Here is a 27,822-nt window from a genome sequence, read left to right as displayed (position 1 = left end):
CCTAATTAGATTGTAATTTAGGGAGAGAAACTCCTTATATATTTCTTATACCCATAAGAGAATAATAAACATCTATTCTTCTTACCATTTTTTATTATTTTCTTATAACTATAGCAATATAAAAGCGATATAAATGAATCGGAGAAAAAAAAAAGAGGATGGATGTATAAAAGATGTAGAAGACGAAAAAATGCTAAAGAATAAAACAACATAGTATAAAAACATTTCTATTCGCGACCTAATATTACACACAAAGAACAATGATTCTAATAAAATTTGATATTATATATAACATTTATCATACCTTATGATTTTGCGTCAACCAATATAGTATACACAATGTTAATTTTTTTTTTTTCACAATCATCCCTATTTTGTAATGTTTTCAATTAGTCATCGATGGAACGATTTAAAACTATGCACAGAATGAGAATCGTGTAAATGTGACTAGTATTGAGTTTGATTGCCTTGCATGGGTTTCTTCTGATTCTTGAGCACATGTTAGTTTTAAACTCCAATCATATAATTAAAACTATTTTAGGCTTTTAAAATAGCAAAACATTTTTTGTTCAAAAATAAATAAATTAAATGAAAGAAAGTAGCTTACATCACATTGTTTCCACCGTCTTGTACTAAAACTAAAAGTAAAAGTAATGGGTGTTGTTTAAGTAGAACTTCATCGAAACTGTTAATGTACATTAATCATGCAATATTTAGACAAACACTAAGCACCAACTTTTGTGAGGGGTGGGGACATAATAATTTTTGAGACACTCATATTAGTTTGTTGTGAACGATGATAAAATTTATACGAATTGCATTCCTTTATTCGTTTGTCATTTTTTGGTGGAAGTTTTTTGAGACACTCATTTTTTGGTCAAATTAAACTAAAGCCAACAGAAGCAAAAGGATACCACAAATTACAGAATGATCACATGGGTTCAATGCATTGGTCATAAATAAACAAGAACAAAATCTAAGTATTTAATCTTACATATATCATAAACAAATCTACGTTTCCAGATAATTAAACACTGATACTCCCACCAGCTCAACACTAGCTAGTACCTGCAACAACCCACAAATTTTTTCACTTCAATTAAACCAAAAAATTCCATAGTTATAGTGAACCAAATAGATCTACTTATATAACTTTAGCTTATGTATATAAAACACGAATTTAATTTTCATATATACATGATCCATGCAAAGTATTTTATGTCATTAACTATATTGAGAAATATTTTGAAAAAAGAACTTTGAAACTATATTTGTATATAGTATAAATAGATCTTTTATTTAACTGTAAATAATTTGTTAATTACTTATACAAGTTTAATTTTAATTTATAAAAAGGTGAGATATCGTGTGTAGAGCTTATATATGTCCCTATAATCATTCTTCACGTCGCGAGTTTCGAATATAATATATAAACATGTAATATACCTGTTACTTGACTCGTTTATTTATTAAGTTAGTTTTTCTTAATTGAAGTGTAATTTTGTAAATTGTAAATAAATTATAAACTTTTTTAAGCAGTCGACTATAAATTTAACTCAACTTTATAAAACCGATTTATAAAGTGAGATTTGTACTAACTTATATACTATGAACTGATCTTATCTATAATCGACGTAGCATCTTTAATACATTCTCTTACGTCGAAAACTATTAACTCGTGCGTGAGAGATTGTATATATTTATGAATGATCTGATCTGATACGGATAACACGATAAACCTAACACACTCTTGTTAGAATAAGTTCTAAATTGCTCTAATACCATCTTAAAAACTAGTCTTTAAATTTAACTTAACTTTTAACAAAATGATGTTTTGACTCACTTATATACTATGAACTAAACTTATTTTTGGTCAATAATATATGATTTCTAATTATTTTTTTATCAATACATTAATTAGAAATTAGATATTTCGTCTTCCTTCTTTTTCATATCGAACTCATGCAAGAATCATGTAGTTACTTTTAAACTCATTCTTTTCATATCTAACTCATGCAAGAATCATGTAGTTAGTTTTAAACTCAATTATAGCTATATGATAAGAAGAGTGTCAATACAAAACCGATTGTCTTTGACAGCTGACAAGTTGATGATCATGTGTATGTCTTTATGTATACTCTTATATATTTTCATCAAATCCTACAATTATAGCTACACATAATTACATGTAGTCTCTGTAAAATGAAATGATATTTGTATAATTTATAAAAAGGAATATAACAATGTGATAGAAAAAGATAAAACACAAAAAAATAATATTATATAAATTATCTTATAATTTTATTGTATAATAAATGCACGATTTCCTTTAATCAAATTAGTTAACTAGTTGCCTTGTTTTTTAAAAAAAAATATTAACTAGTGTCACTTTAAACTAAAATTCCTTTTTCTAACATTTCTCTAAAATCGGGGGTTGTTTTGAAGAGATACCAATAAAAGTTAATTAAGAAGATGATGAACACAATTAGAGTTTTGAAAATTGTGAATAAAAAAGTAGAATAATAAAGAGATAAATATGTAGTGTGGCTTTTGTCCCCTCTTTTTCCCATTGGATTGGCTGGCAAAAGGTCACAACAAGAGAAAGCAATTCGTAATTGCCACTTTTTAAGATTGATGAGAAGATGTTATTTTGACTTCCATGCTTGGACTTTTCTGGGTTATTTTGTAGGAGGGACCCAAACTTAACAAATAATTGGTCCATGACTATCATTTGGAAAATGACCTCCTTGCTTTAAAATGCATGCATACATCTCTCTAGTACCATATGCGTGGCTGTAAATTCTATGCCATGATTTGTTAAATCGATAAGATGTGGTTAAAAAAAAGGTTTTACATGCATGATATTATTTATGGGTGGTAATACGGGCTGATCCATCCCGCATAGACTCATCCCGTGTTCGACCCACAAAATGTGAGTTGGGTTGGTCCGTCCTGAGAATGGAGTGAAGATTTATTTCATTGCCTGTTCTGTATAAGAGGTAACTTCCAGACTTGTGAGGCAGCACGCATAAGGATTTCTTTTTTAAATTAAAATTTTATTAATTATAAAAAACTTATTCCTACTGTTGAAAAATTAAATTTTTTTATCACTGTTTCAATTCATTCAATTAAGATAAAAATGTAAATTCAAGAATGAGGGTTGTTAGAAGGTTTGATTAAAAATAATTAAAGTTTTGCTTTGCATATATTTTTCCTATATATGTATGTAAATGTATAAGAATATCTTATCAAAGTTTTGCTACAAAATATTTTAATGAAAATGACTAATTTTTAACTATCCTATTGAAATCTCTTCTTTATATTATTTTTTATTAACAAATTTTAAATGTAAGACTTTACTTAAAATTAAACCTAGTGTCACTCTTCATACTAACTCCATGGCTAAACTAAAGACATGCTCTAAAGTTCCTTCTGCTTGCTTTTTCTTTTATGATCTGGATCCCCTGACCTGGTTTGGTTGTATTCGATTAAACATAATTGATTTATTTAGGTTTGTCAAACTGTACTGTTCTAGTGGGAAGTTAGTAACAAACTTTTGGGAGGAGAGGTTATTCATTTCTATGTTATTTTGTACATGGATACCCTAAAGTGGTTCTTATTTATTTATTTTTTATTGTTTATAAAAAAAACTAACTCTTTTAAATGATTAAAAAAAACATTATTTTTTTAGTACATTAAATTCAATTTTTTCTTAAATAAAATAAAATAAAATAAATGTCACAATATAATAATAAGTAAATGGGATATGATTTTTTTTTAAAATAAAATAAATTATTTTTTATTTATGCGAGCCAACGGATCAACCCGTTCCGCCCCATTATTGGCCCACGTGGGCTCTGGATTATGCGGGACGGGTCAAAGCGGGTCAGCGGGCTAAATTAGTGAACCCACTCTACACTTTTTGGTAGCGGACTGCGGGTCAACCCGCATTGTCCGTCCCGCATTGACATTCCTAATATTATTGTAAGAGTTTTTTTACCTAACCATTTGTTGTAAGGAAAATATTAATTGTATATGAACAATTAAGTGATTAATATAATTTTAAAATTATTTCATTTTAAGAATTTTTTTTCTCCATCTAATATGGTAAAATATTCTCAATACAATATTGTTAAAGTATAAACACTCTTATATTAAGAGTGTACATAAAAACATATGTGTATAAAGAAGAAAAAACAATAGTAGAAAGTGTTTGTCATAAAGTTTTTTCTGATTGACATATATATAGTGTTTGACTGAAGAAAATTGATTTAATAATACACAGATTATGAATTTAGCCTTAAGATGATATACTGATCTGTACCAACGGATAAATATATGATTATTAAAGATTAGATTCACAAAGCAGAATGTCTATACTATTAATATACAGATTGTTATTAGAGAAAAACGTATGCAAAGTTGCCAACAATTAACACTCTACCCTAATCAGTGAATGTGAGTAGCATCACTCACCTAAAATCATCTTATTACGAAGTTAAGGTCAATATTCTTTCAGACTTAGAGAATTAATTGTAAGAAATCCTATGTGGAAACGTTGAAGATTAAACATTAATTATCTATTCGTGTTCCAATCCATAAACAGAAATATTGGTATATTTTTACTTTGTTTAAAGATATTTTTATAAAATATTTCAACTTCAATTAATATCTAACATTTAGTAATAATAATATATACTTTTTTTTATTAAAGAATATATATTAAGAAATTAATAAAAATTTAGTGATGAGAAAATAAAGCCTTTATTTTTTTTTTCCATAGATGAGGAACACTCTTAAACTGGATGCAATCCATGATTTACTGCAAATCTTTTGCTAATAAAAGGCATTGCAGGAAAAGGGATTTTGGAACTGCCATACCTTAAATTGAAAGGAAATAACTTGAGTCATTGCCTTCATTCATGTGATTATCATCAAGGTTTAGTCCTGCTGCACTCACTTCCTGACCTTCTGGTTTGTGATTCTTAACGTCAAGATCAGGGTGGATTTTCCTCTTCAACATCTTCTTCATCAGCTACACAGCATTACAAATTTTACTTAATCAAACTAATTCAAGCAAATCTGCAATCTGTGGTTCCAACACTACATACATACATACACATAAATTCCAAGAAACAACCAAAAGTTTTACATTGTAATATATATTAGTTCAATGCAGTAAAAAGTCTGTGCATTGTAAAAAATGTTTTTTTTGTTGAATAAGAAAGTGTTATAGGGCATGATTTTTTTTGGGTAGTAACTTACTTTTTTTATATCTTTCATTGGATGGGGATTCTCCTTAACGCGGGGAATGAGCTTCTTGGCAAAAGAGAGTCCATGTTTTGCTTTAAGGTTTGGTTTTTCACTTGAAGCAAGGTGGCAGACTTTGGCAGGGTTAAGCTTTATCTTGACATCAGAATCAGCTAAGAAGAGATCAGCCAATGTGATTCTCTCTCCTTTCTTCTTCTTTTCATCAGCCTCCACATCGTATGATTCCATCACTTCATAAGAAATCACAGATGGAGCCACAACGATTTCGTTGAAACTCCTAACCACATCCACATCATCATAGTTTTCACTAACAATATTCTCAAGGCTGTGCTCAAATGTGTTGTATATCAATGGATTCAGTTCCTCCTGCTCATCCACCATGATGCTGTCCTCTCCTTCACCATCTTCTTGTTCAACTTCAATTTCCAAAGCAAAGTATTCTTTGTGAGGGTTGATGGACTTCAAGGGATCATAGCCAAGAGTGCCAATGGTTAGAATTCCGTCTTCCCATCCACCAAGTGATTCAGTAAGGGCAACTTGTTTCAGCAAAGCTTGGCTGTCCGCGTTGTTAATTATAGGTTCAGTCTTTTTCATGTTTGAAGCAAACCCATCTGAGTGAAACCAAAGGATTCATTAGAAGAGAAGATGACACTAGTCAAGGTTGATTAAGTATGGATCATATAATCCCATTGACTTGGTTAAACAAAGTTCATCAGAGAAGAAAAGTTGCCACTCTCTTGAAAAAAACAGAAGAAAAAGAACTAACAACCTATATATAATCATGAAGATTTGTTTATAATGAGGCTTGTGAAGGATGAGATTTGTTAAATTGCAAATGAGAGAAGTTATAGAAAGAGGGTCAAACCTTTCAGAGAGTTATGATGAAACCTTTTCTGCACCCAATTGAAGATCTGTGACAAAACAATTCACGAAGATAACATGAATACCTATAAGAACACTACATATGATAAACTTCCAACCTCCAGATAAAGGACTAAAGGAAAAGTAGTACAATAAGTTGAAAATATGCATGAGGAACAAAATGGTTGTGTGCATGGTTTCAATTCAATCACCTTCATCGTTTTTTCTCGTTCAGAAAAGCTGGCCAGAGAATGGGGCTGTGCTGGGTAATATTGAAATGGAGTGAGGGAGTGTGGAGGTCAACATAATAAGGAACAGGAATAAACCCGCAAAGAGGACCAACATTGGTGGTTGAACTAGGCTGTGCCACGTGGTCACTGGCCCCCATGTTGTTCAGCCATGTTCATATGTCCGTAGCATAGTATGCTTGAAGAGTCATCATGTTAGTCTTCTCATCAGTACTTGTTCACCTTCACGTTGCACATGCTGATGGGAAGTTTTCATTTACAGAAACGTTTGGTGTTGTTTGTTTGTTTTAGATTTTCGTGGAATTGGTTTTGCAGTACTATTGATGACATATAATTGAGAAATGTTTTCAAATTAATTTTAATCACAAATTTGATATTGAAAGCTACGTTACGGTGTGGGAAATTATATTGATTTTGGTATAGAACTAGTAGGTCTCTTCCTGGATGATTAGTTTCTCTTTGTTGCCAACGTTTAACCCAAAATTTGCATGGGTCATTTTAACAAGCAGTTGGGATGCAATCTAAAATCCAGCTCGTATTGGTCCAGCTCATTTCCTAGTAATTGTTTCCTGTGTGTATTCATTAAAATTGGTTTAGTGATAAAACAAAATTGAAACAGTTGTATAAGATACTAAATTCGATCTTCATTATTGTAAAAAAGAAAGAGAAAAAAGGTTATTAATGAATGATAAAATCAAATGACTCCTTAATTCAGGAGGTTAAATTCATATTCTACAAAAGAAATTTGTTATGTGATTTCCTAAAAAAGAGAAATTGTTAAGTAGTATGTATACAAATTTGAGTGATAGTATCAATTATGACCATGTCTTTTCCTATTATATTTTTATGTTTAACTTTGTAATCTGAGTGATGATGGGAGCATGACAGGCAGAGACACACGTACATTCACTTTCTAGCTTCTTTCCCACATCCCATTTTCCTTTTCCCCCTTCAAAGCCTACCTAATCTTCACTCTCACTAATTTGTTAGACATGTACAGTCTTCCTTGCCATGTTAAGTATAATTGGTACACTAGCTTGCAGTTTGGATCTTCACCTAATTGGTTATATTGTGGGGGTATCTTTGTTCTATAATAATAAATTAAGCATGTGAAAAAGTGCCTATCCAAACAGCTCAGAAAAGAAACAACTGTCTAGACTAAGTTCGTTGAAGGGTTCAAAGATTCAGAATGTTAATTCTAGTAATGATTCAAACATGCATATACTTGAAACCCCTCACCCCACAATTAATTAAGCCTTATAATTAACTTATGTGTTATACTTATCTACTAGTTGAATAAGACATTAGAAAATCAAACATGGAACTCTGAATTTGAAAAGGTAGGTTCTTTTGTTTCAAGATGCATTGTCCTTATATGATTTCTCAATGGTGATTAGGTTCAATGGTCCATTTGGGATGCAAGTCATGTTCGCATAATTGACCATATAATAAATGAAAGGCAAAACACTTTCTTAATCCAACTTCATTAGCTTTAACTTAAAACTTCATGGTCCAAAGTTCTTCTAGTATACCACATGAAAGAGAGTTTTAAGGTTATCTCTAAAGGACGAGATGACACATAGTCAATGTTTCAACCTCTCAACAATGTATCTCGCGTATCATACCTAAACTAAGACAAAAAAAAATGAATTTTCTTTAAAAAAACCTCAAAAGTTTAGATTTTACATTCCATTCGAACTTCATTCTACTCGAATTTGGGGACAAGTGTACTACCAGACTGCTGAGTAGTCAACAAACATGTCGTGTCAACAACTCTCTCGACCTCTCAGCATGTCTTACAAAACACACAAGAGATCTTAAAACGTCTAACACTCCAAATAATCTGCAAATCATGATTAATAAGTAATTGGCCCGTTTTGCGTCCTACGCGCAAGCCCATACCAACAAAAGTCCAACCAGAAGGTATAAATAGAGAGACACCCAAGAGACAAAGATAATGATCAATCAATCGTAACATTTACAAATTATACTTGGACTAACTTGAGAGCATCGAAATATCTTTATAGGTACCCCACCACTGATTAAAACTGAAGAAGAATGGAAGAACTGAATAACTAAAATACCGTGAAACCTAAAGACCGACGAAAGGAAATAAGCACTCGTGAAAAAATCCGACTTTATAAGAACAAAGTTAATGTCACAATTGTCAAATAGATGTGTCATATGTCATGTTTGATGCATATGCAGTAAGTTTTTGTCAAAACGCAAGACCCACTTGAAAGTAATTGCTTGAAAATTTTGGATAACCATTAGGAGTTATAAGCTCATGCCATTAGCATCCAAAATAAGTGGTAAGGTTTTCTCTTTTCAAATGAGAGGTCAAGGCCTCACTCAATCAATTCATAACGATTGGATTAAAATGCTTAAATATTTGCTAATAGAAGTGAGCTTTTCTTTCATACACATCACCATTTAAAGTGCTCCAAATTTGACTGTACATCAATTAAATTTTAGTTTAGATCACTAGCCTCTGCATGCCTAGATAATCAGGAATTTATTCTACCTTATCTTCCTAGGTATATACTTTCAAATGCTGTCAATTCAGAGACAAAATAACACTGAGTTTTGATGAGTAAGGTTGATAATTAATAGTTACATATTTGAATAATTCGTCGCTTTTCCTTCTTCAGTCCCCCCCTTTCACCATAATGCGACAGTGATAACCTTTTCCTTTCAGTACCATTCAAAACTGTTCAATCTTACAACTATAATTCATATAATCCACATAAAACCCACTAATTTGAGTTATATAATAGCATTATGACGTGTTTGAAACACATTTTTCACAAGAATGTGTAATAGAAAAAAAATTTAATTTCTGGATAAATTAAAATTAACTTACGCATAAATTAATTTCAACAAACTTTTTTAACCAGTTTTACAGACTTGTTATTTTTCATTTGTGTATTAACTAATGTTGTTATGTTAACAAACGTACCGAGTCAACTATTGTTTAATCAAAACAAGTAATCGTTTTCTTATGTACTTATGAGATATGCTGTAATTCTATTATCCTTAATTAACCTTTTACGACAATAATTTGCTTATATGTTCATATAGTTTGTTTAAAATAAAAAAGGACAAGGTAAAATAATAACAAAATATAAATTAGAGTTGAGTTGCAAATAGTGATAACAAATGTTAGGACCAATCTTGTTCCATGCAAACCTTAGATTTACTATAGGAAAATGTTTTATTAACTCACTCTGCACATTACACACTTTTTTTACGCTGCCCACGTGTACAAACATACAGAACACATGGTACTGCACAAGACAACGTCGATTTTTAGTGAAAATCGATGTAAGTGTTAGTATATGCGAGGGTAGAATGGTGATTTCAGAGTTTTTCTTTGTTGTGAAAGCGGAAGAATTTGGGGCGAAATCCTCCAAAGAAGGGCATAGTCGTCGGTGGTGAAAGAAGGGTACGTCCGTCGGAGTGAGGGAAGAAACCGTAGAAGGTGTCATCTAATCAGATAACAAACATTGGTACCGTTGTCGTCGACATTGCGGAGGGAGGGAGAACGGTAGAACCTTTAATTGAAGGTAAGAGCATATATCTGTTGTTGTATGGCCTTCGACATTGAGGTAAACGCAAACCGAAATCGAACGTTGATGAATTGTTGATTTGTTGTTGTGTGCATTAATGGTTGTTTGTTGGTCCATGGTAGGATCGTGGGTGGGAGTGAGTTTGGGTTTGTGGCACATGTTCATGCTGTGAATAGGTAACCAGTTTTTTGAACCTGGGTAACCACTTTTTAGAACTTGGGTAACTACTTTTCCCGTTCAGTGAACTCCAAAAAGAGACAAGGCAGCGACAATTAATTTCACCTACATTTGAAATGTTACAGCGGTTATCACTACCAACCGCCATAAAGCACCAGTGGGTTTGGGTTTGGTTTTGTGGCACATGTTCATCCTGTGTATAGGTAACCAGTTTTTTGAACCTGGGGGTAACCACTTTTCCCGTTCAGCAAACTCCCGAAAAGAGACAAGGCAATGACAATTAATTTCACCTACATTTGAAATGTTATAGCGGTTATCACTACCAACCGCTGTAAAACACCAGTGGGATTGGGTTTGGTTTTGTGGCACATGTTCATCCTGTGTATAGGTAACCAGATTTTTGAACCTGGGTAACCATTTTTCCCGTTCAGCGAACTCCAAAAAGAGACAAGGCAATGACAATTAATTTCACCTACATTTGAAATGTTACAACGGTTATCATTACCAACCGCTGTAAAGTACCATTGTGGGTGAGATTGGGTTTGGTTTTGTGGCACATGTTCATCATGTGTATAGGTAACCAGTTTTTTAAACCTGGATAACAACTTTTTTGAACCTGGGTAACCACTTTTCCCGTTCAGCAAACTCCAAAAAGAGACAAGGCATCGGCAATTAATTTCACCTACATTTGAAATTTTACAGCAGTTATCACTACCAATCGTTGTAAAGCATTCCACCGAAAACTTTTGCCATTTCACCACCACGGCGCTACGCCTATGCCACTTATGCAGCGTCAAAAGTGTGTAGGGTGCAGAGGGTGTTAATATATCGGGACCCTTTACTATATTTGATTCATACTACTCAGTTATTATTTCATTCATTTAAATTATTAAAATGTAATCCTTTAATAAAGGAACTCCGCATAGTTATAATTTAATAATTAATTGCTTAATCCTTAAACCACACTCTTTAATTCACAACATGAACTTAACCAAGTGAAAATCCTAAATTTGTTTCTAGCATTTAGAAATATTGGGTGAATCGTTTCAATTGATATTTGTTGTACATTTTTGTTGCTTTGATGTTTGAATAGTTTGAGAAAAGAGTATGTTAAGACTTTTTTCTTGTTTGTAGAAATGCAAAGTGGGTTTCTACTACCTTTTTATAAATTCAATTACGACCTACATTAATATAGTTATACTTATCATTATAATTATTGTTATTAATATAACTAATAATATTATTAGTATAATTAATAGTATTAATAATATAACTAATGTATTATTAATATAATTAGTATTGTTATTATATTAATTAGTATTGTTATTAATATAATTAATATTATTATTAATATAACTAATATTATTATTAATATAACTAATATTATTATTAATATAACTAATATTATTATTAATATAACTAATATTATTATTAATATAACTAATATTATTATTAATATAACTAATATTATTATTATTATAATTAATATTATTATTAACATAATTAATATTGTGATGTTATTTTTAATATATTTATATTATTTATATTATTAATAATATAAAATAATATTAATAAAAATAATTATAATAATAAGTATAACTATCATAATAATATTAATTATATTAAGAATAATATTAATTTTATTAATAATAATAATAACATTAATAATTAATAATAATATAAATAATACTTATATTTTTAATCGTAATATTAATTTGAATATTATTAATATTAATTACAATAATAATGTTTAAAAAATACTAATATTAATAATATTATTAATAAAAATATTATTAATAAAAGTAATAAGATTATTAATATTTTTAATATTACTTACATATGCGATATTATAGATGTGAATCCATGAATAAAATGGATGTGAATCCGTGGATAAACCATGTGAATCCAACTTTCAAGTAAAGTAATGTTAAAAATATTAATAATTATAATTATAATAATAATAATGAAAAATATTAATAATAATAATAATAATATTGATAATAATATTAATAATACTAATAATATTATTAATAACATTAAAAATAACAATAATATAAATAATACTAATATTATTAATCATAATATTAATAAAAATATAAATGTTCGTATACTATTAATTATAATAATAATAATAATTTTAATGACAGTATTAATCATTTTAATAACAATATTAATAATATTAGTAAATATATTAATAATATTCAGTATTATGTTGATTCTTTGGCAAGTCTACATAGTCAAAGTCAAATGTAATTTGGAGTCAAACCCACAAGAATATAGAAACATTTTTTCTTAAAGTTTTATTTCATAACACTCACGTAGAAATACGTACAATAATTTTATTCATTATATATTGATAGTTTGGAGTGAATTTAGCTTGTAAAATTAAACAAAAACAAAGTAAATGATGATAAGAGTTCAGTTAATAAGATTGAGATTAAAGTTAATATTTCTCACTTGTTTGTATTTTGGATAAATAAAATCATATAATGCTTTGAACTACTTGATATTGAATAAAATAAAGAGTCATTTACACTGATTTCTCAAATATGAAATTCTTAAGAGCATCTCCTAAGTAATGATTATTCGGCTATTTAACACTTAGTACGAAGAAAAGATGTTATGAAGCATTTGATATATCAAAACTTATTCCTAGCATCAAAATATATCAAGTGTTTGCATTTAGGTCAGTTTCTCATAAATATTTTCAGTCAAATCCAAGGATCTTATTCAAGAGTAGAATCAAACCTTAAGCATAAAATGAAAATACCATATTAAGTAGGAACATAATATCATATATAAGTAACATCAAAATACATAAGAGTTTAAAAAGATTACATTAAATATCAAAGAAAGGAAACTAACTACTCATGGTAGTCATTACAAGCACCAAAAGATAATGGAAATAAAGAGAAGAGAGTTGAGAGCTTTTCTCCTTCATGTACGATTTCTAGGGTTTTCCAATACTCCCTTTTTTCTCTATTTCTTCTATATAACCCTTTTTTTTTGTCTTTGGATTAGTGATCAATCGAGCAAAATCCCACTTAAGCAAAATCCTTGAACCAAAATCCCCCTTTTTTCTGGAGTATTTTCGCTTAAACGAGACATGCGCGAAACCTGAGCACTTGGGTGAGCCTGCATTGGAACAAGGGTTGTATGTGGAGCATTCTCACTTAGGCGAGAATAATATCACTTGAGTGAGTCTTGGGCGAAGATCAGGCGAGCTGGGTCGAGCATGCACTGGAACAAGGGTTGCCTTTACAACATTCTCACTTGAGCGAGTCTTGGGCGAAGATCAGGAGAGCTTAGGCGAGTCTAACACTGAAACAAGGGTTGCCTTTAGACAATTCTCGCCTAAGCGAGACTGGCTCACTTGAACCGTCTGAGCGAGATTTCTTGAATGTCCAAGGCCTTGTTTTCTATCTTCTAAAGCTTTTATATTCATCCTCTAGCCCTTTGCTCAATCTTTCATTAATTTCTTGAAAATAACACAAAATTGGGATCAAATGGTTTCATTAATCTTAGGATTCAAAAATATATTGCTAAATTCAATGCTTCACAAATTAGGGTTGGGTGATAACTTGATCAACAACTAAAATCATAAGTGTCTAGCTTTTTTAATGAAATTTCACTAAATAATGACATTTATCATATTATTAATATTATTATTGTTTTTATTATTAATAGTATTATTAATATTATTATTGATAATAAGTGAGTAATAATTTGTATGTAATGTTCAATTTTTTTACAAATATAGATTTGTGGGAAATGATGAATCTACATACAAATAGAGATTCATGGATAATAATATATGAGTAATATAGAATTTACTTACGAATATAGATCCGTAAGTAATGTTGAATTTAAATATGGATACAATTATGTGGATAAAACTGAATTTTTGTAGTGTCTAATAGGTGTTAGTTATGATTGGAGATCAAAATTTGTTGGACAATGTAGAATCTAGATAAGTTATGTAAGATGGTAGTATCAAATGTAAAATTTGAAGTTTTTTTTTAGAAGTTGTGGAGTGTTTAGGACTTTTTTTGTGTGTTTTTTGATAGATAATAAATAATTATAATTATTATTACTTCACTTTGTGAATCGTTATTATAGTATGATTGTGATAGTATGTTAGCACATGAGTAAATAATAGTTTAAATATGAGGCTAAGATAAGATAGAGAGACAAATCTCTTAAAAAATATGAAATATTTTATTTTTCAACTTCTATTCATATTTTGCTCAATAGTAAAACACAAAATAATTCATTGTTTCTTCTCTTTCTCATATTTTATTTGATTTACGAATAAAAAAAATGATACACAAACTCATTGTTTCTCACCCGTTTTTTCTATTAAAAAGAGGTTATTGCATCATTTATTTATTTATTTTGATCAGCAATAAAATAAAAAAATAAATAGGAACCACTTCAGGGGTGGTCCAACCCTTATACATAAATACCTGACAATAACTCTTATTAGAACGCCTGCCTACCCGTTTGTCAAATGGGCTACCAAACCAACACTACCCAACATTACATAATCAACCTCATACAATCCAAAAGATTTATAACCCAACTAGAATACATGAAATAAGAAAAACGAGATTTTGCATGAATTCAAGACCATACCTTAACTTGCATCGAAGCGAACACCTCAGACACATCTGCCATTCCACTATTAAAGATGACCGAGTTCCTAATATTCCAAATTTCGCTCACAATGCCAACCCAAATTGAACCCCAAACGTCGTTAACCGAAACAGAAGCCTGACTCATCCTGAATTGTTCAAAATTTGACTTAGGGTCCTTGTGAAAAACAAACGACACTCCAAGTCACTCAAAGCACAGACATCAGATACGCTAAGCAAACCTGCAAACAAAGAACAAGTGACACGACTCCTCCTCCTCCTCCTCCCCACACAAACAACACAAAGAATTTTCCACTGCCACTCCACGCCTTACCAAATTAACCTTTGAGGCAATCCTATTCTCCACCACCCTCCAAGCAGTGAACAAAGCAGAAGGCAAGGCTTTATACCTCCACAACTTACAGTGCTCAGGAGAAAATTCCCCTCCTCTACCCCGCCTTACCTAAACATAGGCAGAGTTGACTGAGAAAGTTTGACTTTCCCCAACCTTCCAAACCCAACAGTCTACCTCCCCCAAAGTCAACTTCGCCTCTTGCAATAACTGAACTAGCTGTTCCACCAAAGACTTCTCCCAGTTGAAAAAGGATCTACGCCATTCCAGATTCCACACCCAAACACCATTATACCAATATCCAAGCTCAGCCACTTTTGCGTCTTTGGCCGAACTTATAGAGAAAAGTCTTGAAAAAACTCCCTTCAAATTCCCGCAGCCCAACCAATTGTCCTCCCAGAAAGATATCTCCTTACCGTCCCCCACTTTCCACTTAACCCCATATTCAAAACTTCTACCCCAACCCTCTGAATTCCACACCTCCTTTAGATCTTTCCACCAGAGAGAACCCCTATTAAACTTGTTGTCTTCTCTCAGACTTCTCCAACCTCCGTACTTAGAATCGAGAATCTCTTTCCACAAACCTCCTCTATCCATGCCCAGTCTCCAAATCCAGTTTCCTAACAGTGCCAAGTTAAGAATCCTAAGATCAATGATTCCAAGACCTCCAAAATCCTGAGGCTCGCACACCTTATCCCAAGAAGCCCAAGCAATCTTCCTTCCATCAGAGCCCCACCCCCAAAGAAAATTCCTTTGGATCCGAACTAACTTGTCTACCACCAAAGAAGTAGTTTAAATAAAGACATAACAAATAACGGGATTGAAGAGAGAATAGACTTGATCAAACATCCTCCCTACAATCGACAAACACCTGCCTTTCCACCTAGCTAATTTACTCCGGACTTTCTCTACCACCCCGTTCCAACAAGCGCTGCGCTTATGACACCCTCCTACCGATAAACCCAAGTAAACAAAGGGAGTTACCATCACATTACAATCCACCCAATCTGCTTTTCAAGAAATTCACCTTAAGCCCAGAAGCAAGCTCAAAACAGAGTAAAATCGCCTTAATGTTGAAGATACTTTTGGTGTTAGCTTCACAAAAGAATAAAGTATCATCAGCATATTGCAACATATTCACCTTCACTCTAGCTCTTCCAACCTCCAAACTATCAATCAAATTCTTCTCCTTTGCCATCCTGGAGACTCCAACCAACCCTTCTGCTACTAAAAGGAAGAGAAACGGAGCTAGTGGATCATCTTGGCGAAGTCCCTTTCTAGGAGTAAATTCCCTAGTTGGGCTACCATTCACCAACACAGAAACTGAAGCGGATTCTAAGTAACATTTTATCCACCGAATCCATTTAGCACAGAAACCCAACTGATCAAGCATATAATAAATAAAATCCCAACTAATCGAGTGATATGCCTTCTCATAGTCGACTTTGAAGAACACACAACTTTTCCTCTTTCTTTTATATTCCTCCAGCACCTCATTAGCTACTAACACACTGTCCAACAAACCCCTACCTTCAAGGAAAGTCGACTGTCTCATATCGATAACGTTACTAATTATCTTTTTCAAGCGTAGTGACAACGCTTTTGAGATAATTTTATACAAACAACCCACTAACGAGATAGGTCTGAATTCGCCGAGTTGCTGAGGGTTTTCTACTTTCGGGACAAGACAGAGAAAAAAAGCATTTGAACCCCTAGGCCAATGACTTTTGGAAGCAAAATCCTTCACTGCTGACACCACATCCAACTTTATAATTTCCCAGCAGAACTTTAAGAAACCAAAATTGAATCCGTCAGGACCAGGACTCTTTGAACTGTCACAATTCCACATCGCAGCTCTTATTTCTTCTTTAGTGAAGTCACCAACCAACAACTCGTTATCAGCTTCAGAGATAGAATTAAACCTTACATTGTCCAATCTAACCGTACAAGCTTCGTTCCTGGCGAACCTATCTTCGAAATAATCCCTGACTTTGTCCTTTATTACAGCTTTATCCTCGCATCACCTTCCATCAACAAACAGCCCATGTAACTCATTCCTCGCCCTTCTCCATTTTACAGACGAGTGAAAAAACTTTGTATTAAGATCACCTTGTTTCAACCACTTCTGTCTTGCTTTTTGATAGAAGACTGCCTTTTGCTTACACTAGTGCAAAAAGATTAAAAGAATACTCCTTATTAAGTGCGGGTTTGCGATTAAACGCAATTGTAAAAAACGCGGTGGCATTTTTTAAATTAATTTGATTTACAAATGCGGTTCTAGAGTAAAACCGCATTTGTAAATCATTGGCATTGATTTAAAAATGCGGTTTTACTCTAGAACCGCATTTGTAAATTCTTTTTACCCTAAAATTTGAAGCGCGCCACTCAGTTTCAGACTTTCACTTTCTTCTCCGCTCTTCGTTTCCATTGTTCTTGCGCTCGCGTCCTCTCTGCATTTTCACCATTGTAAGTTTCGTTCATTCATTCATTCATTCATTTTCGTTCCTTACTTCGTTGGCATTGGCATTTTCGTTCCTTACTTCGTTGGCGCATTTGCATTTTAGGTTACTGTTCCATTGGTCTTCGCTGGTCTGTCCCTGCTCCGCCACCGCCACCGCTTCCGCCGCCGCCTTTGTCGCGTGCTTCTGCCACTCCGATCACCAGCAACTTGGTTCACGGAAAGGTTGGTGTTGTATTTAATTTTTTTTGAATTTTTATTTAATATTTTGAATTTATATTTTTGTGTATTATAATTTATATATTATTATATATAAATTTGTATTATATAATTTGTATTTTCTTAAATTTATATTATATATTTAGTTAGTTGTTAATTACATTTTAATAAAAGTTTTATGTTATGTTAGTTGTTACTTTTAGAATAGAATTATCGTGTTTGGATTGAGTCCGGGGGTGTTCGACCCTCGGCAAATGTGTGAGATAGAATACTAATTATTAGAAAATCCTAACTATTCCAGAATATATAATGGATCGAGGTTGGATTAATGTTGTTCGTATAAGTGATGAGTACGAAAGGGGAGTAGAGGAATTTATACAATTTGCGCAGCATAACGCGATTATTAGTGGTCATGATGGAGCAAAGATCAGGTGTCCGTGCGTTAACTGTTTGAATGGAAGGATACTGGATGTGAATATCATGAGGGAACACCTGCTATGTGATGGGTTTCTTCAATCTTATACAACTTGGACATGGCATGGTGAATTATTAAATTTACCACGTGTTTCCGTAACTGAAGAATATGTGGGTTCTATCATGGATGAAGCAGTACACGATGATGGAGATGATGATCGATTGGAGGACATGATTCGTGATGTGGGAGCTGAGTGTTTTTGAAAAGCGCATGGATATGGAAGTATGTCAAGAGATGCAGAGACTCATTTGTATCCTGGATCAACTAACTTCACACGATTGTCGGCGGTGTTAAGATTGATGAATTTGAAGGCAATAAACGGATGGACTGATAAAAGTTTCACGGAATTGCTCCAGCTATTGAAGGATATGCTTCCAGAGGGAAATACTCTACCTAATCGTAATTACGAGGCCAAAAAGATTCTTTGTCCAATGGGTATGGAGTACAAAAAGATACATGCATGTCCTAATGATTGTATATTATACTGGGAAGATTTTGAATTGTTGAAAAGTTGTCTGAGGTGTGGGTTATCACGTTATAAGTTGAAACAAAAAGATGATGATTCTATTGATGAGATGGAAAAGCATGGACCCCCAATGAAGGTTATGTGGTATCTTCCCATCATTCCAAAGATGAAGCGTTTGTTTGCAAACCCAGACGATGCTAAGAATCTTAGATGGCATGTAGATGAGAGAAAATGCGATGGCATGTACCGACATCCAGCTGATTCTATTCAATGGAAGAAATTTGATGATGACTTTCCAGAGTTTGGTAAAGAATCAAGAAATATGCGACTTGGTTTAGCTACAGACGGAATGAATCCGTTTGGTAATATGAGTACAAATCACAGTTCATGGCCTGTATTACTAGTTATTTACAACTTACCGCCTGGATTGTGCATGAAGCGAAAATACATGATGTTGTCTATGATGATATCTGGTCCGAAACAGCCAGGGAATGATATTGATGTTTATCTAAGTCCCCTAATTGAAGATTTGAAGTTAATGTGGGACCAGGGTGTTGAAGTATTTGACGGATTTGCTAATGAAACTTTCAAGCTTCATGCCATGTTATTTTGCACCATCAATGACTTTCTGGCATATGGTAACTTATCAGGTTATAGTGTTGATAAGTGTCTAATTTCAGTAATATTTCATATTAAAATATAGGCACTTATGAGGATTTATTGCTAATTTACATATAAAATAATCCCTAATTTATGAATTTATACCTTTTTACATTTTTTATGATCTTTATTTGAATAAGAGTATTTTATTCTCAAATTTGGTGTTAATTGCAGATTTCTAAGGAAGATTGGAGATTTGGATTAAAGATGAATGATTTGAGCTAAAAAGATAAAGATAGAAGGTCCCAGAATGGAAAAAGATTCAAAGAAAGATTGGGCCTTTTTTTATGTTTTATCATTTAGCCCATTAGCGCGACATAGGAAACAACCTAACCCTAGAAAACTAGGATAAATAGAGGGCTAGAGGCTCAACCTTAGTGTGCCAGATTGAGAGGAAAACACCATAGAGTGAATTGTAACCCAATTGGGAGAATGGAAGGTGATAGAAGTATGCGTGGCTAATTCTACCATTTGGGATTGAGAGTAATCTGCTCAAACTCTTATGTATTAAGGTGATATTTTATATATTAATATTCAGTTCTTGATTGATTATTGGTATTGTTGTTTTACTTTTAATTCTCCGTGACAAATTGAGAATCTTAAATCTGACCGGGAGGTATTTTTAGGCTTCGGACCTAAACAACAATACTTAACATATTTGAGTGCTAGGAATAGACTTGAAATGTTAATTGCTATTAAACGTCTGAGCTTCGTTCTAAGTTGTTCTTATAAGTATGCGAGGGATCGATAGTTAGGGAACATTCTTAAGGATTTTATATGCGAGGAATCGATATAAATGATTTTTATACGGGCATCAATTTCAATTAAAGAACTTAATATTAACATGCTAATCAAAATACATGAGAGTGAGATAGATGAAACTTAATCCCAATTTTTCCAATTGAAGCAACTAATTCTTTGTTTGTTTTCTTATTGATCAGTGCCAACATAATCACTTCAAACTCTTTTTTATTGTTCTGTTTGTTATATTTAGCGAATATTGTACTCGATAATTTACTGTTCTTGGTGGGATCGATATCCGTCCTTAGGGACAATTATTACTTCTGACAAACGCGGTGCACTTGCCGTAAAAAGTCATCAAGTGTTAAGGGTCACAAAGTGTGTCCAATATGCGAAGAAGACACTGCTTCTCAAAAATTGAAACATGGAAGGAAAACGGTATATCTTCAGCATCGGAGGTTTCTTAGAAGTCATCATCCTTACCGGAGGTTGAAAAAAGCCTTTAATGGACATTAAGAGGGCAGTGGTCCACCAACTCCATTAACTGGTGTTGAGGTTTACGAAAAGGTAAATAACATAGACCACACCTTCGGTAAGTAAAAAAAAAAAGTCATTTGTGACAAATATTTGGAAGAAGAAATCAATCTTCTTTGATCTTCCGTACTGGTCGAGGTTAGAAGTCAGACATTGTATAGATGTAATGCATGTTGAGAAGAATGTGTGTGATAGCTTAATTGGTACACTTCTTAACATTAACGGGAAGACGAATGATGGTCTAAATGCTCGTTTAGATTTGATTGAGATGAACATACGCGACGAGTTGACACCCATAGAAATCGGTAAGCGTACATATTTGCCCCCAGCCTGTTACACAATGTCAAAAGATGAAAAAATTAGTTTTTGTCAATGTCTAAAAGGTGTGAAAGTGCCACAAGGACATTCCTCAAATGTGAAGAGCCTAGTGTCAATGCAAGATTTGAAGTTAATTGGGTTGAAGTCTCATGATTGTCAAATCTTGATGCAATAGTTGTTGCCGGTAGCTATCCGTGGGATCTTACCAAAAAATGTTAGACATACCATAACCCGTTTGTGCTCATTCTTCTCTTCCATCTGTTGTAAAGTCATTGATCCCTCAAAACTAGATGAACTTCAAAATAAAATTGTTGTTATCTTGTGTGAATTGGAGATGTTTTTTCCTTCGTCTTTTTTTGACATCATGGTTCATCTAGTGGTGCATCTGGTAAGAGAGGTTAGATTGTGTGGACCAGTGTACTTAAGATGGATGTATCCTTTTGAGCGGTATATGAAAATTTTGAAAGGTTATGTGAAAAATCATTATCGTCCAGAGGCTTCAATGATTGAAAGGTACATAGCTGAAGAAAGTATTGAATTTTGTTTAGAGTACATGACAAAAGCAAATCCAATAGGTGTTCCAGCTAATTCATGGCACCACAGGCGTTCTACAAGTAAATGTTTACGTGGTGTGAATATTGTAAGCAAATCTCGATCAGAAGTCTTGCAAGCACATTTGTACATATTGAATAACACAGATGAAGTTGTACCTTACATAGAAGCTCATAAAGCCATTGTGAAGGCAAATAACCCAAGACAAGCAGAGAAATGGGTCTTGATGGAACATAATAGAACTTTCATGCCTTGGTTTAAAGACGAGGTGTTCAAGGATTCAACGGCATCAGAGACCTTGACCTGGTTGGCTGCTGGATTGAAGTTTGATGTGAATAATTGTATTCAGCGTACGAAGTGAATAATTGTATATTTTACACGAAGTCCATGGATGAAAAGAGTACAATTCAAAATTCTGGTGTTACTCTTAAAGCCGAGTCAATGCAGTTTTCGACTTCGAAAGATACAAATCCACTACTTGGATCAATGGCATACTATGGGTTTATAGAAGAGATATGGGAGATTGACTACACTAAGTTTTCCATTCCAGTTTTCAAGTGTAAATGGGTTGACAATAAAAGTGGGGTTAAAATTGATGATTCAGGATTCACACTAGTGGACTTTCGAAAGATAGGGTATCGAGATGAGCCATTTATAATGGTTCAACAAGCATCTCAAGTTTTCTACGTGAAAGATCCTGCGTCAGAACATTGGTATGTCGTTTTACACGGCAAAAAACAAGGGGAGACCATAGATGATATTGAAAATGGTGACCCCTGTTCATTCACACCAAAGATAATTAATAAAGATGACGATGTAGTTGATGATGTACATGCAACCCGTAAAGACCACAGTGAAGGAATTTACATATGAACTTTCAACCCCCATGCAACCTGTAAATAAGCATTTTAGATTTAGATTTTTATGTATTATTTTTATAAGATTTTAATTCGATGCAGATTAACTAATGTTTGTTACCTAATTTTTTTAACAGAGACATGGATGACGATCAGACCCCACTCAAACCTCGATCCGGACGAGGCAGCAGAGGACCTACTAGATTGAAGCGTCTCGCATTGAGACGTGCTGCTGGTGAGAAGACACGTGTTGACATTGACGTCAACACTGGAGTGGCTTTTGGTCCTAAGGCAGATGAGTTTATGAGCTATCTTGGAGTTGTTTCTCGTGAGAGGCTCTCCATTCTGATTAATTCATGGGATGAGGTGTCAGAGGTCGACCGTAACATGATCTGGGAGGATGTTCTGGTAAGCTTTACATTTTGATATAATGCTTTTAATATTCATTGATTAATTTTAATTTGCTAATGTTATTTTGCAGGCAAACTTTGAAATTCCTGATGTGGAACCGCTTCGATCAAAGATTATATCCAATATCGGACTCAAATTTCGTACCTTTAAGTCAAGACTGACTTCGAGATACACTTTTGGCGACCTTAAAGACGAAAATTCATGTTTAAAGTACAAACATATTGATGAAGAGACATGGTGTCTTTTTAAAGAAAGCCGTGAAAATGAGGCTTGGATGGTAGGTGAAGTAACTTTTTTGTTTATATAACATTAATAAGTTTATCTTATTTACTTCAGTTTGTTTATTTCAATTATGACAGGATCGTCAAAAGAAAGCTCAAGAGATAGCTTTGAAGAATCTTACCCCGCACGTTATGTCTCCTTCGGGGTATCGAAAACTTGAGCAAACACTGATGGTGGAAAAGGAGAAATCTAAACAGGGGACGTTGTCTGAGAATGTTGAAACAGGGGTCACTTCTCCTCCATCACCACCTTTTCGCCATGTAAAATGGAAGAGGGCCCGAATTAAAAAGTCAGGTGCACCAAGTTCTGAGCAATCCGGGGTTATCATCGAAAAAATTGTAAGTTATTTTTAGTTTTTTTTTCATTTATTTTAAAGCATTAATTATATTAATGCTTGAAAATATGATTTTTGTGTACTCTTGCAGGATTCCTTGGAATCCGACGGTAAATTTTTTGCTGAAGGTCGTCATGATATCCTAGTTGAAGCAATTGGACGACCTGAGCTCCCTGGTCGTGTTCGTGCAGCTGGACAAGGGGTCGGAATTAAACTATATTTTGGAGTTTCAGAACGACAGTCATCCACCTCCTTTAAAGAGAACGAAACTCAAATGAAGACTAAGATACGTGAAGAATTAATGGAGGAGATGAGAAAGGAGACTGATTTGATGTGGCTAAAGATGAAAAAGGAGAATGATCGAATGCGACAAGATTTTCTATCGTAACAAGTTTGTGCTGAGCCGATTAAACCCCTAGTTAGTCCCACTCTCAAGAGCACAAAGGGGAGTTGTGTGGCTCCTCCAACATCAGGGGATGATATCAATGGGCAGACGGAGGATTGTGAGCTACTGGTAGTGGGTGGCAAACTTCCTCGGGTAGTGGCCCTTGGGAAAGTCTATCAAAATGCCACCACCTTACATAACGTTCCTCTCTCCCCTGATGTGGCAAAGGTAACAGTTGAAAAAGTACGATTTCCTAATGCTCGTGTTCCACTACCTTCAGATGAGGTAACCACTGTGGCCGATGCATTTCAGACATTCGTTGCCTGGCCCAGAGAGCTCATTCGATCTATGCCCAAACCTCATGTAATAATTTCATTTCATTATATTATTTTTTATTTATATTTATATATTACATGTAATTTAATACAAATGTTGTTGATCTTGTAGAAACCTTTTCGGCCACCAAGTCCGAAAAAGAAGCGTGAGGTTCCAGTTGACGATCCTCTAGCTTCCTTACGTCTCATTGTTAGTCAGATTGACAATGAATATTTTCCAGTTTCGTGGGATGATACATTTTTTCAAATAAACACTGAACTGCCACTGATGATTTACAACACAGATTTATCAGAATTTATATTTGGGAAACAGGAGCTCAATATAAGTATAATTCAATTTTTTATGATGTAAGTATCTTTACCTATTATTCAATTTACTTTATGTTAAATTATTATTGATTATGCTTTAACTAAAAACTTATAGGTTTTTACATAGATTCTGTATCACTGAGGGGAAGGAAAATATGTATGGATTCTTAGATCCTGCATATACTAATCTCGTTGGACCAAACTCATCTGAGACTCAAGCATACATCACTAACACCCTGGAAAAAGAGGGAAAACAAATTTATTTATGCCCTTATATTAATGAGTAAGTTTAATTATATGTCATCAATTATTATTATTTCATGTTTTAAATATTTACTAACTCTTTTCATTGATGATATAGGTATCATTGACAGTTACTTGTCTTATCAATGGTTGATAAGACTGCTGTGTGGTTCTGTTCCCTACACAAGAAGATTCCCACAAAATTTAAGGATATCATTGATACGTAAGTACATTATAAACTGAACTTTGTATATGTTACTAATTAACCATCTACTAACGAAGTTTTTTGTATTAACCAGTTCATGGCGTGGATATAACATCCTAAAAGGTCGATCAAGTTCAAATAATTTGAACTGGATAAGAATAAAGGTTTGTAATTTTTTTCTTTCTCTATTATCATTGTTTATCAATATACTAACATATTACTTTTTATTGAATTATAGTGTAATAAACAACCAGGAAGCTATGAGTGTGGCTATTACATTATGCAATGGATGATTACCATTATAAGACTAGGTGTTAAAACTGGTTGGAAAGAGGTACTATATATGTTAAATCATTTTTATAATTCTTGAACATATATATATATATATATATATATAAACTAATTTATGTCAACTTTGCAATGCAGTTATTCACATAAGAAACACCAATGAATGAGGAAGGCATTTCATATGTTAGAGATTCTTGGTCCACATATTTCATAAATTTTTATAACTCTAGCATAGGTAAACAATAGTGGTTTTATGTATATGTAATTTGATTACTTGTAAATGTACATTTTGATGATCTCAATTGATTACTATATTTATGTATTTGTCTGGCTGGGTTTGATCATTATGCAGGTTATTAATTTATATGGTTTATGCACAATACAAACTGCACTTTAAAAAAAAACACTATTTACAAATGCGTTCATTTACCAAAACCGCATTTGTAAATGTGATTTACCTATTTACAAATGCGGTCATTTACCAAAACCGCATTCGTAAATCTTAAACCCCTAAACCCTCATCCCTCATTCAGAATAATATACAAATGCGGTTATTTAAAATAACCGCATTTGTATATCTCCGATTTACGAATGCGTGCTGATCAAATGCAGTTCTATAACCGCATTTGTAAATGTAAAATAGTCGCATTTATTTTACATTTCTGCGCTAGTGTTAAACAAAACTTTATTAAGTTCAGCAAGGAGCGACCTTCTTTCCTCCCTTTCTGAATCTTCTAATCCTCTATCATCGTCCTGCACGTCTAACTCATTAATTCTCTTTTGTAACTTCTCTCTATCAAGGTTATTGCATCACAATCATTCAAAGATTCATTAAAGTTTAATGTTCATAATCATTATTGTTTAATTGGTTATGAATTTATTCTCATTTTTATTGACATTCATATGGGAACAGTCTTCCGAAGCAGAATTCTAAGGGAACCACTTGCTGGAATTTGAACTGTTATTTAAAGGGATTACCAATACTAATAGAACAATTGCAGAGTTTTTAGAAGAATATAAAGGAAAGCAAAGATGGTGCAGAGTCCATTGATTTAGCACTCAAACCTCTTGGCTATTTTTAAATCAAAGAATTTACCATTTTTAAATTGATGTAGTGAACCACTTAACATTGCTATTTTGGGATTAATATCTTTGAATTGAATTTAGAATTCAAAGGATTTTATCTTATTCTTATTATTAGAAATTATTATACATTCCATATTTACATTAAAATTAATTATATTTCATAAATAATATTGTAAAAATCAGGTGCATAATTAATTATGTCTATGCATAAAGAGACATAATGAGTAATGAACATCTTTCTTTAATGCCATTGTTTCTTTATAAAATCATTTTCAATAAATTAAATATGTTAATCTAAACAAAAAATATTATTAAATTAATATAAAAAATAATTCTGATGAAAAAAGTGACACATAAAAATATTTTATTACAAATAATTATAATAACATTTATATATATAATTATTATCCTTTACATTGTTGATTTAAATTTGTCTTAAAATTTTTAATCACTCTGTTTTACCTTTTTAAATTGAAACAAAATCAGGTGGACATGGACAATAGAGTGTGATTTTGGCATTGATATCCAGATCCAGTTCCTGATGAGAAGAAGGTGCACTTGAATCCATGGACAAGAGTGTGCTGGATGTTGGTCTTGGTGGTGCTCAAGGATATGAGCCTCAGAGCTTTCTCCAACTCCCCAAAGTTGGAAGGAAATCTGCCAAGCGGCTTGATAATAGCATATGGGGTGCTTGGTTTTTCTTCAGATTTTACTTCAAGCCACCATTGCTTGAGAAGTCCAAGGCCAAGGTTGTTAGGGACACCAATGGTGTTTCAGGGTTCGATAATGCTGATATCAAGCTTGATTTTCATGGTTCAACACGACATGGAAAACATGTACATGTGGATTTTCAAGGAGAGGCCGGAGAATGCATTGGGTAAGATCGTTCAAATCCTCAATGTTTGCATGGCATTGAGGTTGTTCCAGCACCCAATCTTATGAGTCTTTATAAGGATGAACAGAAGAAGTGGATTGAACTCACTGGACGTGATTTGAACTTCACAATCCCTCCAGAAGCTAGTGACTTCAGTTCATGGAGGAATCTTCCCAGCACGGACTTTGAGCTTGAGTGACCACTTTCTCTAATCAAGAGTGTTCCAAATCCCCTTCCAAAGAAGCTGCTTAATAGATCTGTGCTAAATTTATCAACTCCTCATCTATCTAACCTGGAAACGGTGATGGGATAAACCTATCTTCTTCCATTAGCAGCAAGAAAAGAAAGGACTTTTTCTTTTATAATGATGAAGAATGAGGATGAACAAGGTTACTTGATCATCATTCGTTGATCTTCCCAGTGTGAAAGTTACATGGAGGAATCATAAAAGTTTCCTGAAGATGTCAACATAGAAGCTTACTATGATGGGTCAGGATCTGTGCTTGAGATAACGGTGTCTAAGCTTCTTCCAGGATCAGAAGAGCATGAAGTTCGAGTTTGCCTTCGCCAAAATGTGGGGGGAATGATCTCATGTTGACTTGAGTTAGGCACCGTTATTCATTGTTCCAGTAAACTTTGTACCATACTGTGCATTCTATAACAAAATGAGTTTACATA

General features: G+C 33.1%; 2 protein-coding genes and 1 pseudogene across 2 annotated transcripts; 1 reads left to right on the top strand and 2 right to left on the bottom strand.

Moving 5' to 3' along the window:
* Positions 1–920: 920 nt before the first annotated feature.
* LOC137818633 (protein TILLER ANGLE CONTROL 1-like) lies at positions 921–6,481 on the bottom strand. Its single transcript, XM_068622167.1, has 5 exons — positions 6,345–6,481; positions 6,137–6,182; positions 5,266–5,882; positions 4,882–5,035; positions 921–1,068 (listed from the first exon to the last, which is right to left on the bottom strand). The coding sequence occupies exons 1-4, from the start codon at positions 6,348–6,350 to the stop codon at positions 4,883–4,885; spliced, it is 822 nt and encodes a 273-aa protein (XP_068478268.1). The 5' UTR covers positions 6,351–6,481; the 3' UTR covers positions 921–1,068; position 4,882.
* Positions 6,482–13,150: 6,669 nt separating this feature from the next.
* On the bottom strand, positions 13,151–16,961 carry LOC137818045 (uncharacterized). Its single transcript, XM_068621265.1, has 6 exons — positions 16,115–16,961; positions 15,290–15,885; positions 15,003–15,223; positions 14,762–14,909; positions 14,593–14,655; positions 13,151–13,261 (listed from the first exon to the last, which is right to left on the bottom strand). Exons 1-6 carry the CDS (start codon positions 16,959–16,961, stop codon positions 13,151–13,153), a joined length of 1,986 nt encoding a protein of 661 aa, XP_068477366.1.
* A 9,529-nt stretch (positions 16,962–26,490) lies between these two features.
* On the top strand, positions 26,491–27,747 carry LOC137818044 (uncharacterized; annotated as a pseudogene).
* Positions 27,748–27,822: the final 75 nt, after the last annotated feature.

The sequence above is a fragment of the Phaseolus vulgaris genome, chromosome 10 (assembly GCF_000499845.2).
Source record: "Phaseolus vulgaris cultivar G19833 chromosome 10, P. vulgaris v2.0, whole genome shotgun sequence".
NCBI classification, from domain to species: domain Eukaryota; kingdom Viridiplantae; phylum Streptophyta; class Magnoliopsida; order Fabales; family Fabaceae; genus Phaseolus; species Phaseolus vulgaris.
The sequence above is the reverse complement of the archived record's forward strand: the minus strand, read 5'-3'. Positions and strand labels throughout refer to the sequence as shown.

Coding starts and splice junctions, on each gene's coding strand:
- LOC137818633 (XM_068622167.1), bottom strand. Junction 5,883..6,136: donor TCATCATAACTCTCTGAAAG/GTTTGACCCTCT, acceptor GGTTTCACTCAG/ATGGGTTTGCTTCAAACATG. Junction 5,036..5,265: donor CAATGAAAGATATAAAAAAA/GTAAGTTACTAC, acceptor AATGCTGTGTAG/CTGATGAAGAAGATGTTGAA.
- LOC137818045 (XM_068621265.1), bottom strand. CDS start 16,961: ATGTGGAATTGTGACAGTTCAAAGAGTCCTGGTCCTGACGGATTCAAT. Junction 15,224..15,289: donor CGAAGTTGACTTTGGGGGAG/GTAGACTGTTGG, acceptor GCCTATGTTTAG/GTAAGGCGGGGTAGAGGAGG. Junction 14,910..15,002: donor CACTTGTTCTTTGTTTGCAG/GTTTGCTTAGCG, acceptor TGAACAATTCAG/GATGAGTCAGGCTTCTGTTT.